General features: G+C 37.9%; 1 protein-coding gene and 1 long non-coding RNA gene across 6 annotated transcripts in view; one reads left to right on the top strand and one right to left on the bottom strand.

Moving 5' to 3' along the window:
* Positions 1-19,460, bottom strand: part of CDK17 (cyclin dependent kinase 17) — a 96,848-nt gene that overhangs the window by 15,814 nt on the left and 61,574 nt on the right. For all 5 annotated transcript variants that reach the window (XM_080579186.1, XM_080579184.1, XM_080579183.1 and 2 more), the window contains one exon: positions 3,914-4,039. In XM_080579186.1, coding sequence (XP_080435312.1) covers positions 3,914-4,039 — 126 coding nt within the window. The remainder of the gene's footprint in view (positions 1-3,913; positions 4,040-19,460) is intronic.
* Positions 2-17,710, top strand: LOC308189343. The gene is made up of 2 exons (XR_013946308.1): positions 2-2,710; positions 6,061-17,710. It is a non-coding gene; the product is annotated as an uncharacterized lncRNA (long non-coding RNA).

The following is a 19,460-nucleotide window of genomic DNA, read 5'->3' as shown; positions in this document are numbered from 1 at the left end:
ATGAAAAAAATACAGAAAGTTGATGATATTGACCCTTAATTTATACATCATTTAATCAGCAAACTGAACTTTCTTTCAGAAAAATACCTGATAGTATTACAGCAAACACCATGAAATTCTGCTATTTTAAAAACAATTTAGCATATTATATGTATGTGTCCCAGCATCCAAGCTGAATGCTCAGCCTATTAGTCAGTCCACTGCACATCCTAGAAGAACTATGTACTTAGTTACATTTCATACAAAACCCCACTTTATCCTAACTCCTGCATAAATTTTCTCCATTCTTCTGATCTGATTACTAATGAGGTTATTAAAGTCTAAAGCACAGAAGCCATCTCAAACTATTCCATCCTTTCTCTTGCTTAGCACATCCATATGCAGCTGCTTCTTCCAAAATAACTTCCATTACCTATTTTCTCTCTGTAAATACATAGAACACATTCAAGACCTCAGCTCCAGGTCTCTTCCTCCATTCTGGCTTCTCAAAGGCTTTTCAGTACAACACTCCACCAGTAAAATCCTTAAACATCATGCCTCCACAAGCTTCAGCTTTTTCCTCAACACTTTACATTTCATGGCCTATAATTTCAAGTCTTTACATATTTTACTTGGCTCTATTCACCTTTTTTTTTGGTCACCAACTTACCTTGGCAATGCAAGCCAGATTTTATCTGCCCATGTAACACCTTTTTTGCAAGACGGCTTTTAAGATCATTATTTTTCCCTATTCACATCCACTGCTACTCTCCTATTCAGTAGATCTCTCTTGTAGTTACTTCTGTATAAGACAATTCTCAATTACACTAAATCTTTATACTGCTCTTACAGTGTAAAGAATGTTGAAAGTTGACATGTCAAACAAGTCAATTTTTAAAAAGATTTACAAAGTGCATATACCCTGTACCGTGTCAAAATCCAAAATCCGCTGGCTTCACGAGGATTTGAGTTACTGACAACTCAACATACAGTAAGATGAAAAGGCCAGGTTTTCTTCCTAGCATCACCTCCTCCTTCCACTTAACATTTCTTTCTAAGGAAAGATACTTTGACCTCTGACTGGCTTCAGCACCTATTTCCTCAGGTCAAAAAATATTGATTTACTCCTAAAACCCAATGGATGTTAGAACTTTATAATATTTTACTTTGTAACACAAATACTGTCGATTGCATTAAGATTTGACAGCAATATAACATGAAGGCATACTAAGAAATGTTGGATTCATGCTTCTGTTAATTTTCAGAACATATGCATGGAAACACAACTGAAGTGTAAGATCTTGTCTATAAGCATATTTAGTATATGTAAGAGAAAAAATGGGCACATCATTTTGTTAACATGGTACTAAGAGAAATTCTGCTTTATTAAATTAGTGTTAGGACTGAAATGTTTTAGAACCGCATGCTTTAGCATATTTCAGAGCTTGGTGAAGCCTAGCTGCTTATCCCAAAATACAGGAAAAGTTCATACTTGACAACCCTTAAAACTCCAGTGAGATTTTAAACATACCACTGACATAAGTACAATGCTAGTAAAGCAAGTATTGTTTCCAAAGTGCATTTTAATCTACTTAAAAAAATACAACTTGAAGTGAATAATGGATGGTATCGGAAATAAAAATATATGCTTCTGAATTGAAAGGAGAAACTATATGCAACCATGTACCTATTAGCCTTGTTACTGCCAGGAAGTCTGGAATACAACTTGAAAGTGTGATTTCTTAGAATCCTCAGTAGTGTTCAAGATTAAGAAACAAAATCTTTAGACAACAGAATGAAGTATTTCCTACATATAGAGGACAGATATTCTTCAAGACCTGCCTTGCAGCGTGTCTCATTTATAACCACATTTCAGTTGACCACCACCTCAGAAGAAAAACTGTTTTTTAGATTACTCAAACCAAGATCAATTTCATTTTAATTTTTCCCTCAAAATCATTTCTAAACAAATTTTTCAGGCAAGATCCATCTACCCATCTTCACCTATACAGGAACATGGATATTTATGGTCTCTTATTTCTAATGGTTGGTGCTTAAGAGATGCACCTATGCTGCTGTGCATGCAATACCGTACCAGGATATGCACAATGCATTTAATCTAATTTTTTGTTGTATTTCAAAGAAATGCACCAGACCTGAAGTATAACAAGCTCTCACCTAATACTTTTTACAGCTGTTTGGATTCCTACTACGCCTTGAAGAGAGACATACCTTTACAGCAGCACACAGTATTCACATACTACAATTACTAATCTCCTAGCAAGCTTTCAATGACAACCTCAGAATAATGATTCTCATTTTTTTTTGTTAAAGGTAGTTTGAAATAACGAAAGAACAATGCAGCAAATGCATGCCTGCACACCACAGCGCTGCTGGCAGGTTTCATTTTGGACTTTTCAGCCTTGAAAAGCATTTTTGAAAGGCAAAAGCAAACAACCTTGTGACAGGAAGTTGATACCATACACACATCATATTCATTAGAGGGCACTGTTTTTCTTTCTTTCTAGAATGTTAAGAGGAGAGAACTCCAACTGCACTCAGGGCTCAACATTAAATGAGCAACGGAAATCACATACACAGGAAACTCTCCCCAGCCCTCAAATACTATATTCCAACACTGAAAAGACTCTTCTGAAAAGGTGCTTCAGTCCGCCAGCATCTGAAAAGAGAAGGTTCTGGGAAATACAGTCCCCAACTCAATGCTACCTCAGTAAGTAAGTGGTTAATGAGCTACAAAAATCTGGCACAAATATTTAAGCTTGCTACATTACTATTACTTCCAGTGCTTTGATCCAATCTTCCCTTCTTTGAATACTGTGCTTATGAAAGGAAACATGCAGAACAGAGCTTTGGTCTGGCACACTACATTGTATTTTTTCAGGGGCAAAATACATCAAAAATCTCAAACATTGTGAATTAATAATGTATGTAACAAAGCAAAGAATAAAGATATTTCACAGTTAAGAATGATTCCATATTTTATGTGAATTATAAATATGTATTTTTTTCATATTTATTTTCCAGCAAATAAACCGTTAAATCAATAAAAAAGAACAACATGGGTTTCAAAAACCTATCCAGTTTTTCTCTACACCGATGAATTTGCTCAGAAATTCAGCAGTGGTCTAGCAATTTCTTTAAGACATCAATTAATATTAAGAAATGTAATATATCAAATTATGGTTGAAATTGAATGATTTGTGTAAAAATAAGAAAAAGCTGTGTTTTGGACTATTTCAGGGATGTGCATATTTAGTATGGGTATCTGGGATTTCTGGTATTTATACTATAATTAGAACATAAGAATCCTCCCATTCACAAGGAAAGACTTATTTTTTAAAATAACCCAATGAAAATATATACCTAGAAAGGTATATATGAATTTAGTTATTAATACTCTTTGGAATTCATAGATTGTTCTTTTTTTTTTTTTTGTATAATTTCAACTGGAAATTTGAGAAAGAAAATTTGTTAACAAATACAAAAAGAAAAGTGAAGACTAGCTGCCTTCATACTGTGCTACTCTAGGGCCCCCATACTATACCACAGGAGACACACAGCCTGGATCTAAGACTGGAGGTGCTCTTTGCTCACATAGATCATCACTGCTCTAACAAGTAAAAGGATGTATGTATGCACTTTGGGAGTAGAATTCAGCCACTGATTTCAGGGGGTCAAGACCCTCACTGAGAAATGAGGGGCAAAGTTTGCAGAAGAGGAAGGAAGGAAAGGGTGTTTTTTTTCAGTGGATTTTGACAGGTGCTCAGTACACGCTGAAATGCCCCATCTTTCAGGGCATAAAAGCCAAGGTATAAATGAAGTTGAATGATGCTTACAATACAGAGACATCTGCATGAAATGGAACCTTAAGACCCAAGGGGTTGACTTAGCAAGGCAGATGCATTACACTTACTAGTGAAGCTCTACGAGAACGTCGGCTCATTGGCTGATCGAATGGCGGGCTGTTAATCTGCAGCTTTTCAAGATAGCCATCAGGTATCCTGATATCAGCAGGCAGGGACAAACGCTTGTTCAAATCCTGCAGTAAGTAAAGTTAAAAAGAGAACTGTCATGTTTTAGGAACATCTGCATTATACTTGATTTAACACTGGTTAGTGTTACTGTTACTACAGTGCTACTATTTAAAACTGAAATATTCATATAAATGAAAAATAAGCAATCACACAGAAATTGTTTTTAGAAACAGATTCTCTTCTAATAATTCTTCAAATTGCTTAATTAGCATGCTCAAAAATTCAGTGCTTTACACACATTAACAAAACAAGAGGAATGAAATACTAAAACAGAATTGCATTGTGGATAAATGTGCTGAGTTTACTGGAATAAATACTCATAAATACCTAGAATGATGGAAATTGAGAATTCGGAGGCTTAATATATTTCTTTTCACATAATAATTAATAACAAGAGATCTCCACAATTCAAACTATATTACACTGACTTCTAAAGGTTATAAACTTTCAGTTTATAATTACAGCGACATCCCCCTGGCCATGTGTTTCTACTCGTGTCTTTGCAGCAGCTTTGAACTATTTCAGCATGCTAAATCATTGAGAAACTATCTCACACAAAGTGCATAGCTTCCTGCCAGCTTTGTGCTCTGAACAGGTTCAGTGTAAGGTCAGAGAAGCTCAGAGCCTGAACACAGGGCAAGAGAGGCAGCAGGGCAATCCCAGGAAGCCAGCAGCTAAATTGGCTTAGGCTGCCAAAGAACTGGATCGTCAGAGTTTTCAGGACAAGACCTTGGTGGACAACTTGCTGAGCTTTCAGTGCTGATAAAGTATTTGAACCATGTATATGTATGATCTGTATATGTACCTGGAACAAGAGGTCAACAAAAATGTAATTTAAAACATATTAAAAGAACACAAATGTAATTAACTGAATTTCAGGTAAGCCAGAAGTGCTAACGCACACCCTCAAAATAGTTGATCTGTGTCTGCTATTCAGTACAGCCAATGGATACAGGCAAATTTCTGGAGAGCTGCTAAGAAAGGCTTAACTTCTGGCATTAACCCTAGTGTTTTTCTTCTGCTCCTCATACCTGTGTCAGTGAAGAGCACAAAGTCTCTGTTAGCTTCTGCTTTGTTGCCCAATATCAGCTTCTCTGCATAACTTCAAAATTCAGTGCCTGCATTTCATACTTGGTAAAGAATTTTTAAATTGGAATCACAGTCTTTAAACAAAAGGAGTACTGTTCACAGAATCACAGCTTTGACCAGCATTTTGAAGATGAATTAAAAATAAACAAAAGGATCCCTCACTACTGGCAGCTTCCCCTTTCTTTACTAATTTTCAGCTTTGGTATTTCAAAATTTTTAGAACATTGCCAATATTAAAACTGCCTATGTGGTTTTGGGGAGAGTGGAGGAACTAATTAATTATAATAAGAGCTAGCTGCAATCCTTTAGTAAAACGGTATTTTCCACTAAAGAATTTTCCTTCTTTTTTACAAGCTCTGCTAATTTCATTTTTGTAGTTTTTGTGTTTGTCTCAAAACAGATGAGCACAAAGGGAAGAGCTACATGTTGCCCCTTACAGAAAGCAGCTGGATCATCTCACTGCAGTGGGAAACCCTGGAATTGCTGCAACAAGACGGGGGGGGGGCAGGAAGAGGACCAGTGTCAGCCTCTACTCCATCTTCCTATCATGATCCCAGATCAAACAGTGGGGTCAATACCCTAATTTTTTTTTTTCCCCATTGGTCAGGAACATAAACTAAAGCAGAAAATCCAAGCCAGCAAAAGAAAAGAGCACTGGGCCGAGTTTTTCAATGTAACTTCCTGAAAACAGCAGATAACTCATCATTATCCTACATTCCCTGCAGCAGAATAGCTCTCTCCTACTCCTAGCTATTATCACTATGGCAAAGAAATCTGCTGTAGTGCTCTCTTATTACTGTTCCGTAGAGCTTATTTGACAATAAGTATTTTAATAGCATCCGTTTACAGGTACACTCAAATCATGGCCCACAACTCATGGAATACTGAACTGGTTGTACCCCGGAGCTCTCAATCTGCATCTTCTCTTCTCCCACAGCACTCATCCTTGCGGCAATAGACGTGGTGCTTCACAGCTAGATCCACAGCCTTGAAGAAGCATTTCCAAGCATACAAACTTGATGGGTATGTGGGAAGAAGAAAATAAAGGCAGCCTCAAGCCCTGATGGCAACTCAAAAACTATGCTTGAAAAACTGCTGTTGTCGAGGCCTGCTGTCAATAAACATGTAATACCTTTCCAAGTGGAGAGGATGGGAAATGAAACAAATCCAAGGTTCCGACTCAAGCCACTGTAAAAACTGGAGTGAACATTTTAGGTACCAGAAGATCTTATAATGGGACTAACAATTCTCTTACAGCATGCCCGTTTCATCATTTGCAAAAGCTCCGCCAATGCCACTTTTGCAATAGGCAATTGCAAAACTCCCTGTGACTTACTCCAGAGATCCATGTGACATCCTCAGTTCTAAACAGAGCTTACGCTGCAAACTTTCATGTTGTCCTCTGCAGTGCATAATGCAAACACTGTTTGAATAGATGTACTTACTGATGTAAAGGCCAAAATCCAATTCAGTTAGGAAAAAAACCCTAATCAACAACAGTCTACTTTAAGCATACAGCAGCCCCCCACCATCTGTGTCTTTAAAAAAACAAAAAACAAAAACCATTAACAGAACCTGATGAAAACTGTAGGGAAAAGATTTCTTCAGGATTGTAATATTTGTTTTTAAATATAATTTCAGTATTTACATCTGTAACAATGTACAATACTCAACAGTAAATCCCCCCCAATTAATGTTTAGTACTAGAAGCCTAACAATTTGTCATATTGTAAATAAAAAAAAAAAAAAAGAAAAAAAATCATTTTTCCTTAACTTCCTAGAGCTGAAGAAAGTCTCTTTTTCACATGGAAACAAAAGGACTTCATGGAAACTGCAGCAGGTACTTCACAAATACTTTCCCCCTAGGATCTCCACTGCTATTCTACTTGTAACACTCATGCTTATTTGGCTGTGTTGAAATATCTACCAAGCCACATTTTTTTTTAAACCATATATTAAAATCATTACCTACCACAGTCAGAAGCCTTCTTGACACGAATATTTGAAAGATCATATAGAAAGTTACTTATAGAAAGTCGTCTTTGCATTATAATTATCATTTACCTAACTACCTAATATAGGCAAAATTAAAGAAAGTCATCTAGATTGCAAACCCGAATAGCTGAAAGACAGAAATTATGGCATTTTGTTTGCCTGTGTCACCTTAATTCCTGCCAGCTTTTGTAATAATTGAAGCAATCATCTCATGGGAAAGAAATGCAACCAAAATTAATGCTATACAGCAACATGAAAGGGGATTCATCAGGTGCGTATGAGAGAAATAAGCACAATGTTTCCCAGTGGCTAAGCAGCAAAACCGGAAACGAAAATTGCATCACTTTGCTACAACTGAAAAACCCATTTAATTTAACTGAGATGCTAAGAAGAAATCCAGGAGGAAGCTGCCACAGGAGCCAAGTGAAGCCTCAAATGCTCCCGGACGGGGCTGCCTGTGCTGGCTGACAGCGGCGAGAGGCGCTCCGTTGCTCATGGCCGGACGCCCGCCCGCCACACGCTCGCTGCCCTCTCCCGCGGGATGGAGAGAAAACAGAAGGAAGGTGAGGAGACTTGTGGGCGAGGCAAGGACGGTTTAATAGGGGAAGCAAAAGCTGTGCGCACTTGCGAAGTGAAAGAAGGAATTCATTCACTACTTGCCACCGGCAGGCAGATGTCCAGCCCCTTCCTGGAGAGCTGGGCCTCAGCGCGCCCAACGGTTGCCTGAGAGTGGAAGACAAACACCACAACCACAAACGTCCCCCGTCCTCCTCCTCTCCCAGCTTTCTTCACTAAGAACAGTGCATACAGGATAGAAAATCCATTCGGTTGGCTGTCCTGGCCATGGCCCCCCCCAGACTCTCGCCTGCCCACAGCCAGCTTGCTGTGAGGGACCGAGTGGGGAAAAGAAACCCCAAGAGGGGTAAAAGAGGTAAAAGAGGTACTGGCGTGGGCTGACCGCTGGTATTGCCCTGCCGGAGGTCTGTGTGGGGATGGGGCAGCCAGGCCAAGCACAAGCCTTGGCATGTGAAGCTTGTGCATCAGCCGGGATGGCCATCTTCACTCCTTCACACCCCTGCTGCAGCTGTGCCCCGACGTGCCCATTACAGTCCGGCTGCTAATTCAGCAGCAGCAAAACCCGCCCTCTCCGGCCGGGCTGCTTGCTGTCGTTTTGGTACGACGCCAGGCTGCCCTAGTGGAAGGCAAGCAACAGTATGAAACGGTGATATTTAGGAATTCCTAATTCTCTTAAACCTCTGTGGAATTCTGCGAAATAATGGAAAGGACACTTTCTGGACAGAGGACTTTGTCCAGACTAATTTCAATGGCCAACCAAATCTAATGATGTGTTAGGAGTTCTCAAAAAGGAAGAAGAAGAAAAAAAAAACCTAAACCACAAAAAAGACTAAAACCAAGAAACCTTTTAAAATTGAAGTTATTAGCAGGCTGTTAAAAATGCAGGCTATTACAAGATCCTGCTATAATGCTGTTTAAAGATGTAACAAGGAAACTAAAAGGCATGTAAAATTAATTGCAGGATTATTTTCCCAACATTCTTTAATGTTTGCTACTTAAGATTTTTAAATTCGTCAACACTACAGAGACGAATGTCTTTTTGACACACTAATTAATCCTGTAGCCATCTATGAATCTTTTAAATGTTTCATTTTTAAGGTAGGAAACTAAAATAACTCCCCTACGTTATCTTATGTACCCTTTTATTTGAATGCAAGATGTGCACGAGTGACGTACATCAACCTCAACTATGCAAGGGGAATCTGGGTGCACTCCTTTGTAACTACAGCAAGTAACGTTTTTACCAGAATGCAAAACTTTTGTTTTCAGGGACAGCAAAGTGCTTCGTGTAAAATAAATTATCTCCTAGAAAATTAAAATGATACTTTTCCTATATGTCACTTCTGATGAATATATATTTTCCTATATGTCACTTCTCCTAAATAAGGTCTAATTCATAAAAAAAGCTCCCGTCAATTTGTAACATCTTCTAGTTTGACTTTCTTATGGTTATCTTTAAGGTCAACTTGCAACAAAACAAATCAATATTCATTAAATAAACTACTGTTAAATGCCCAAAAGCCTACAGTTAGCTGTATGTTCCTTAATGAGCTATTTTTTGATCCATCTCCAGAAAATATTCTGGAGAATATATTCAAGCATAAGTTGCTTTGCTAGGGTAACCAGAATGCTGGTGGCATCCCCTCCTTCTACATTTTAAAAACACATTTTCTATCCTCATGTGCAATGCTTATTTCTCAGTCTTGCTTTACTACTGGCAGAGAAATGCATACTATTTTTATAACTTGCTTGAAATGAGAACCACATTTGTTCTACTGTGCCTGATGGGAGATAAACATGTAAGCACTTGTGACATTAATATCACTGTGCTGTCTACGGAGATAAACTACCCCAACTTGTGCTTATTTCCAACACTAGCTACAGCAAATGCTCTGAGAAGAGCTGCACTTTGTTGAGCCTTTTCTTTTGTCTGGCTAGTACCCAAATGCGTTGCCGTAACTTGATGTGTATGTTCTCTCTACCACAGATTACTTACTCTTGGGCACAGGAAGATGAGGTAGGTCTTTCAACTTAAATCCTGCAGGTTCTCTGAGCTGAGGAATTTAACATTTTAAGTAGATAAACATCTTCCAAACCAAAAAACAAAACAGCTTCTGTTTTTTGCACATAGTTGGAAGCAAGGAAAAAATCACGCGCACCCACCCACACACAAAAAAACACAAAAAACAACCAACCAACCACTACCACTGAAAAATACACACAACGTTTTTGATTTCTTTACTTCTGGTCACCTTTTGGATGTCTCAAAATACTGTTACAAATGTCAGCTTCTTCACTTGCCATCTATAGTAGACCATTCACAAGAGTTTAGTACTAGCATTCTGCTACTATTTTTTTTTTTCCCACATCTGGTTCTCTAAAACAACCCTATTCCTTTTCTGCCTATCTTATTCTGTTCTCCTATTCTCCCTAAACAAACTTACCAACTATTCTTCTTTCTAGTTGCTTGCTTTGGCCCATATAAACAGCCTTCAGTGTCATAATGTGAGACTTTTCAGAAAGTCTCATACCTGGTTAGTAGTTAAATTTTCACTCCTCTCTCAAAAACTGTCAAAAAAGTACATTTTTTCCCCCATAACAATGAACCTATTCTTATTTGTGAAAGCAACACTTAACTTTTTGAACTTTGAATCAGACAGGAAAATCAACTTCTGTTTTTCCTTAATTCACCATTTACTTTTTGCCAAGATGTACTATACATTTTGGTAAATTTCAATGAAGTGAAATAAAGAGGATAATACAGATACAGAATATTTGATCTGTACATGTTAAAATGCTATAAAAAGAAGCAATTTGAAACATTCACACTGTCTGCCTTCAGGTGACTTGAGTCATTATGTCTTTGACTTAGCACATTTAGACAATAAACACACATATTTTGCACAAAATAGAATACCAACAATCTAAACCAAACAAAAAACCAAAAGAGTTGCCCTAGCGAAGGACCTGCTGAGGTGTTCCTGAGTCCAATTCTCACAATATGACAATACAGTGTAGCAAGAATTGTAATGTAGTATATATAACTCAACTGGAAATCTGAAAAACTGAGACTATCACACAGTATCACAGATTTCTAGGTTGGAAGAGACCTCAAGATCATCGAGTCCAACCTCCGACCTAACACTAAGTACTCCACTAAACCATATCGCTAAGCTCTACATCTAAACGTCTTTTAAAGACCTCCAGGGATGGTGACTCCACCACCTCCCTGGGCAGCCCGTTCCAATGCTTAATAACCCTTTCGGTAAAGAAGTACTTCCCAACATCCAACCTAAAACTCCCGTCGCAACTTTAGCCCATTCCCCCTCGTCCTGTCACCAGGCACGTGGGAGAACAGACCAACCCCCACCTTGCTACAGCCTCCTTTAAGGTAACTGTAGAGAGCGATAAGGTCGCCCCTGAGCCTCCTCTTCTCCAGGCTGAACAAGCCCAGCTCCCTCAGCCGCTCCTCGTAAGACTTGTTCTCCAGACCCCTCACCAGCTTGGTCGCCCTTCTCTGGACTCGCTTGAGCACGTCCATGTCCTTCCTGTAGCGAGGGGCCCAAAACTGAACACAGTACTCAAGGTGCGGCCTACTTTTATTTTTTACCATTCACAATGTGCCAGTTTGCCAACTGCTTCTTTCTTGCTGGAGCAGCAATAATAAACCCTTCCCAAATCTAATGGGATACAAAAGCTACTAATCTTTCAACTCCCTGGATTTCTTTCAGGCTGATACTGCACTCACAACTCAGTAAGAGGAGAAAGATTTGGGCTTCTGCCAGTGAAGTAGAAGGAAGTGAAAAAATAGGTAGTCCTGTATTACCAAGCAATTGGTCAGAAAAGCCAGAAGGAAAAAACATGATATATTGTCTGATCACCCTCATTATGTCATTTCTTAAATGCTTCATTTAGCCAATCTAACAGCTGAGTACCTCCAGAACCAACAGTCCGTTGCCTATGGCCACATGTTCCCATCACTTCCTTGGAGGAGAAGAGGTTCTAAGCTAATGACTCAGCAACGTGGCTTAAGAAACAAAACTGGCAGAAAACCACCCCTTTGAAATAATGTGAGTAATTACCTGCTGATGCAAGTTTAGGAGCCAAGACAAGAAGGAAGCTGTCTCTGCTGTTAGGAGCAGCTAGTCACTGGACTAGCCTAACGATGTGGCCAAGCCGTATCATTGTATGCTGATCTTTACTGCTTTGGTTCTTCAGTTCACTCTTGATAGTTATATTGACAGACCACCACTACTTACTATATGCCAGCAGTCAACAAGCTCCCCACCTCTCCCTAAGGTTTTAGCTTATCTTTTTGGAGTTGATAATGCTAAATAACATCACTGAAGTTTTGTTAACAGCCTCACAAAGAAAAATAATTATTCTTCTAAGTCTACAGACAGCAATCGGACAGCCCAAACAATCCACTATAAATCAAATGAGAACGATTTGCTCTCTTGTGTAAGCATCAGTCTGGATCAGCCTTCTCACTAGTTTCAGCAAGCACCAGCAAGACATGTCAGCTGCAAGCACAAGCTGTTCACTAATAAGTCATAGTGCTTTTGTTCACTGGAGAATGCTTAATGAGATCTGAAATGCTACATCATATAACCCTCTACGCAACACAGTTCAGTTTCATGCTTACTCAAAAAAAACGTAAAAAAAAAATAAAAAATCCCCCTTTTAATCTTTTTGTAGTATACTTTTCTTGCAGATTTCACATAAAAATGTGTATGATGTACTACTTCATGAAACACAAAGAAAATGAATTGAAAAACATTTGCTTATGCCTAAAAGAATTTAAACACACTAATATACATCCTTACATGCATGTACTTACTGCACCATTTCAGTATCAAATACCACGTAGATTTTTTTTTCTGAAGGCTGCTTTATCAAATTTCAGTGCATTTTTGTCAAATGACAGTTAACACAGTTCAAGCCAACTTTATCCTCTACAGAATTATGACATACTACAAGATTGCTAGAGGCAAAAACAAATAGAGAAAAACAACCCAGATTCAGAGAATATATGCGTACAGATTTTTCTTGTTTGGTTACAGCACTGTAGATTTAGACACTGCCAAGATCCTGAATCAAAACACCAGCATACACATCCACCAAAAGAAACCTATACCATCCATGCAGCACACTATTTTTATGTCTTTATAAACAAGCCTCAATTACTGTAACCAAAACTACTATTTTAACAGCTGGGATGAGTTATCTATACCCATTTTCCTATTAGGTATATAAAACCATCATTACCTCTTTATTTATTTATGTTTAAATTTTATGTACCATGAGTTAACAAACAGCTTACTAAAATCCCTTTGTGTAGTTATTCATACCCTCACGTAAAAAATGGCTTTGCACACCATTAGTGTTCATGAGAATTAGAGTGCAATCTCCTAAATATGCCTGTAATACAAATAATAGGCTCAAGATAACACCATTTATCATGGAGCTAAGAGAGAGTGAGCACGTGTACAGAAGATATAACCAGTCCATACTTTCTGAAAGCATTCAGAAAGGGGCTATCATTTCTGTTGCAGTTCCACGGCACACTGTGAGCGAAAATTCTTCTAACAGATTGTAAAAAGTCTTTAAAAGGACCACTCAAAAAATGTACAAGTAGCTAGACAACATATATCTGACTCTCAGTCTCAGGAAATCCTCGGTGCTAAAACGTGGATTATATTGCCATGATCACCGCAGAGCAGAAACGTACTCTACAAACAGGTGTAACCGATTTCATTGTGATGCAGAATGTGCATTTTTTATGCCTCCCACAGCATGGTTTACATGCAACTCCTACATTGTCCTTTGTACTTGAATAGTATTGCTGATACTATTTTTTCCCCCCTGAAAACATTAAACCACAATGAATTGATTTCTATTACGTTAAATCTGCAGAAAGTGTCGAAGTACCTTTTCTTCTGTGAGAAGCAGTAGTGAAAATACAATCTTAAGACACATCTACAAAAGATCGCTGCTATTTCTCACTCCATAAATCCATGCTGTTCCCTAGTCATTCTATTGAAATGCAGCACGATTCAAGAAAGCATCAATTTCAAGCAATTTTATATTTGAGAAAGAAATGATCCAAGATATGGAATTTATGAATCAATTAAATCACGAGGTTTTTTTTTGTTGTTGTTTTGTTTTTTTCAGATCAAGTATGCAAAATATTCTCAGGAATTTTATCATAAGACTGAGCCCAGAGGCTGCTTCATGCTCGGAATACCAATGACCACAGATATTGCTTATTCCCTGCCCCCAGCATAACAAAGTTTGTCAGTTTTGATGCTGGGATGCAGAGACAAATGTAATCAATGAGATAGTACTAAGAATTCAAAGGTTTAACCTCTATTTTGGGACTAGGAGTCACAGTTTTCTAGCACATCTATTTACATTGATAAACAAAGCAAGGACTTTACTGCCAGTTCAAGAAAATTATCACCAACCTCTACAGTAGTTATGGCCACTCAAATAAAAATATGTAAAAATTTGTAAAAAGTCAGAAAACAGAAACACAAGCAGCTAGCTTTGCTTTTATTTACTTTAGCGCAACGACAAACTTATAAAGAGAAATCTTTTAAATATTTTCCATTAGTATTTGTAACAATCTGTATGCTTGAAATGATGAAATGAGAATTATAGTTCAATAGGCAGGATTTTTTTCACATAAAGAGTCAAAAGTATGCATTCTGAACCATTTCTTCATCAAAACACTTTTAACAAGAATCTTAATTCCATGGATACATTGTTTAGACCACTGACTAGTTGAATAAAAGCTATTCTTTTTTATTGTTTTTAAAAAGAGGCAGTTTTTCATTTATTTCACATCTCCATCAGCAGTTTTAAGGTGTAAAGCTGAAACTGTTTAGCACAAATACAGTATTCACAGAAACTGCATTCCAGGAGCTTCTGTTCATAACTAATGAAAACATAAAACCAGTTTTGAAAAATCTGAGAAAGGATAAATCAAATTTAAATGTGAGATATTACTTTCTTTTTGTCAAGTGTATCAATACACCAAAAATTTGTTACAATTAAATTGTGACAGAAGAGAAATACTTCAAAATTCTTTCCTTGTAGCTTTTTTTGTTGCTGGTGTTATTACTTTACTTGGGAGAGCTTGTAAGGAAGTGAACTTATTCAAGTATACTGAAGAATAAATAATAATAATACAAAAATTCTGATTTTGTTTGTCTGGCTTTGTCGCCTAACAAGATATCACTCTGTGGCCTTAGCCTCTTAACATAAGCCCTGCTGATAGTGACGGTCTGGTGGCTGTTTGACTCAGCAGTAGGTGCTGAGGAGTAACAGATGCTAATAAAAGCTCTGCCTCCTTTATTACTATAACTTCCTGATTTTAAGTGTAGAGTTCTGTATGTTTTGATCAATTTCTCTAACTGAGCAGTAGGAGAAACTGCCCAGAAGAAAGAGATAACATAAGCTGGTTAGCTTGCAAGACAAGGGAAATGGAACTGGAAAAAATCCAAGGAGAAACAGATCACTGCAAAAAATGCGAGCTCAGAGCCCTGATGGCACAAGTCAGGATCCTGAGCGGTAAGATAATCTTTTCTTTCCAGTATACTCTTCCTGAAAAATTCTCATTGCTAGACAGCAAGAGACCCAAGAGATAACAAAAGAAGAACCAGCAAACTGAATGAAGTTGCAGCAGAAGCAGTAAGGTTTCAATGCCAACAAGACAATGCCAACAACACAAGCAGTCTAACAGAGTAACTAACGTTAACCCCTAATAACGAAACATTCACATCGACATAAAGCAGCAACTACTGGGGGAAAGTCCCATGAGGAAATTGGCTGATTCAGAACAAATCAAATTCTTGAATTCAGGAACTGGAAATCTGACCTACTGGACATGACAGTGAGGCTGGAACGCAGGGTATGAAGCTGCATCCACATGCTAACTTCTCATCTGCTGCATTCCAGTCATCCGAATGAGATCTGATTTGTAGATGGCCGGACACTATAGATGTAGATGGCTATCCAATACAATAGCACATTACTTGTAAATGGGACTTAGAGCAAGGATCTTAAAAGGGGAACTGAGTTATGAAACAACAAAAGCAAAAAAAAAGCAGATACTCCATCCTCAGGTACCACCAAATGCAGTAACTAAGGGAAACAGCATTTGCAAGGGGAATGCAAGAACTTTTAGGATTGTAAAGGTCCCTAACAGAAGGGCAAAAAAGCATCCGTCACTAATATCAGACAGTGATCCCTATTCCCAGAAGACCTAATAAATGCGGGTTCCAGAAGTCTGTCCGTTATCCAAGCTGAAATTATTTTTCCTGTGGTAGTGACAATCTTCTTCTGCAGAAAAAGAAATGAAAGTCTGCCTATCAAATAGATTAAAAGAAGTTCAACTGCTTTTGTCAAGATCATGCTAGTAATTTAGAACGTGGACTTGTGTTTTTAGAAGTGGGATTTCCAAAGTATCAAGCTTCACGTGAATCTGAAACTAGGAGTTTACAAAAAGAACAGCATATCTTTCTGTGTAACCTTGCAAAAGGTTGACACAGCTTCCAGGCATGACTGAAAACAGGTAATACAGTGAACATGTAGAAGATATAAAATAAAATTAAAAAAGGTCTTGATTGTATTCAGCTTTACTTTCTTTCTCTATTTTGTATCTAGTGGTAGGTGACCACAGATTCATGGCAGAGGTGAGCAGATCTACACATTCTCTGGAATTGCAGATGGAAATTAGACAAAATCCTGTAAATAAGGCAGAAAGAGTTATACAGCTGACAGCCACAGAAGTAAGGAGAAAGGAACAATTTTTGCCTAGTGAAGCCTGACCCAACATGCACTATGTAGTAATGCCTGCTAGTGATCCAAGGCACCCTGTCAAGTAGGCAAGAGATGTAGGGCTGAATGCTCAGGCTTGTCTTTGATGCAGTGCTTCCTGCAATGTGTTTTCCTGCTGCTAAAACTAATGACGGGAGAAAATACTGTATGGCCTTTGACTGAAAGCCTGAATCAGTACTGCTATCCAGTCTACAGTGCCCTATTTACACACGGGAATGACGATCTGTGAGCAGTGTTCTCATTTAAAGCCTAAAACCAGAAAATATTAGCAGTAGATTCATTTAAATCTCAATTAATTTTGTGGGTTTTCCTTTGGATCAGGTACATTTGCCTAGCTGGACCAACAGCTGATTTAGTTATTCAAGTTGTAGCAGTTGAGACTCCTGTATCAGCCATAACCCTGGTAAAAGGGTGAGCTCACCAAAACCGCTTATTTTTCATCTATATTCATTTTTTCTTTCTGAAGGTAACCAGTACAACTCATACCTAATTATAGCCTCACTTCATGGCCTTTGTATTTCTCTCTTTTGAGCTAAAAGCACTAAACCTGCAGCTAATCCTCCCAGGGGAAAATTATACCCTACAGCAATGTGGCAGGAGCAGTCTGATCTGGAACAAGCTCCTGCCACTAATGTGACAGTCAGATGGATAAGAACTGTTTCTCAGGATAAAATATCTGGGAAACAGGCTGGTGAACAGTGGGGTTATGGCCCTCCGCCAGCTCACATACGAAGACAGCTTACAGACCTTGGACTTCTGGGAAAGGGAAACAGATGTTTCAATTTGCACAGACCCTGTCTCCCTATTTTTTATCCACTACCGTTCTTAATGAAACATTCACTACCCAGCACACAGGGCACAAGGCCTCCAATGAACACTCACGCCTTGAAACGTGTATTTATATTAATGCATTACCATCTATGCCTCCTTTTCCAGCAAATCAAAGCGAAAATGCTTTAAGCTGTAACTCCATGACCTGGAGAGGTGTTTCTCATATGACGAAAACACCTACACTTAAAATACACACAGGCATTCACTCTCAGGCCGCATTGCTTCTGGAACTTAGAAAAAAAAAAATGGGATTCTATATATCTGCTCTGATAAACAGTTTTACTGATTTACTAAGTAATCATTACTATTAGCACTGTGTTAGTAAATTTTTAAATTAAAAACCGACAGCTGGTGTGAGTCAAATTCTGCACACAATACATGTTTACAGCTAGTGTCAATACGGTTCCTGAATGGGGTGGAGGGGGAAGCAACTGCTTTATGGACCGTTAGTAGTCTGTGGGTTACACACAAAATAAATTTCGTCTAGACAATACAATGAGATTCTAGTATGTTCTCTTTTCTAAGAATATGCTAACAAGGATTTTTTTTTAAAGATAAATCTACCTAGTCCCACAACTGCACTGTTGTCAACTTCAGAAGCTTTATCATCTCCCTGTCTATAGAAATCACACTGGCCTAAATTTTATGTCAGCTACGGGGATGATGGATTGAAAGCTGCGATCTCCATGGCTGCTACTGTGGATAGGAAGTTTTCAACCCAGCTGCTGATCATGATTCTCTCTCACTTGCAGTATTACCACTTCATATCTAAAACGCATCAAATTTAGCTTACATTGCAGCACGATGATTTCCTACCTAACACGGTTATTTTATGGCTATGAAATTTCAGGTTTCTATTGCTATGAAGATTCCACTATAATAAACATTTTTCTAGTTACATCTGTATTGTGTAGTTTACACTTCTCTATCTTCCAGGATATCTGCATTTTTTTTTTCAGAAAGATCAAACTTTTTCCCAGCAGAATCTTTCAAATAGTATTGACAAGAGTCAATCGTACCATTCTATGATTCTGTGCCAAGAGACTCTTTTTGCTTTCCCACAACGTTTTAATTTTATTTCTAGTTCTGGATTATTTTACCATTACAGAGAAAGTAGTAGTGTGGTGGACACTAATGGTCAAAATGTGTATTCTGATATTGAAAATGTGTATTCTGATATACAAAGCATCCCAAGAATACCAATACACAGTATCAGCAATTAGCACTTTGACTATTTAGCTTTGACTATAGCATGTTTTTAGCAAGCATTTTATTTTTATTTTTTGATGGGCTGCTAATTTGCAGAATTTAGAGGAATTTGAGCATAAAAAAGTGATTATATACAAAAAGTTATTACAAATAAAAATGACCATTCCAAGGTTTCAGCTTTACCTGATTTGTTTCCTTAAAAAATAAAAATTGGTACTTCTATCAATTCAGTAGAGAGAAACAAACATATATAAGAAATGATATACAGAAGTATTACTAAATCACTGAATATTAGCCAAAATAAACACAAGGATACAGTCCTAGTGACACATTTAGTACAAGGCAGAGGAACAAGGAATATTGGTTTGTTGAGTTTATCTAACTTTGGGTATTTTAATCCCATATATTTTTAAATGGATTTCAAATGTGATTGATGACTTCAACAGACTACAGCAAATAAAGACTATGACACACTCTAATTTACTCCAACCTGTATGGGCAACATACAGCTGTAACTCATCCTAAATGAATATAAAGGGAATATGTCTAGAGATGACAGATCCCTACACACCAACAAAACAAAACTGAAGTAACAGAAACTTCTCAACAAAGACCGTTTCTTTCTCTTTTTATAATCACATTACTACTATTGAACCAGCTAGCTACATAACACAAATCACCCAAGGCAGGCAAGCAAGGAAGCAAGTGATCCCATCTGATGAACAGCAAAGCCAGGAAAACCTGGTTTTCTATGGATGTTCTTATTGCGACTCAACTCCTATGTGGATCCTGTGGTATTTAATAAAGGCTGCATCTTTCCCAGTAGTAGATGCATCAGATGCATTAGTAGTCTCTCCTGATTCAGAGCTTTTTTTCCACAGA

Source organism: Anser brachyrhynchus (assembly GCF_964034855.1).
Source record: "Anser brachyrhynchus genome assembly, chromosome: 1".
Classification (NCBI taxonomy): domain Eukaryota; kingdom Metazoa; phylum Chordata; class Aves; order Anseriformes; family Anatidae; genus Anser; species Anser brachyrhynchus.
The sequence above is the reverse complement of the archived record's forward strand: the minus strand, read 5'-3'. Positions and strand labels throughout refer to the sequence as shown.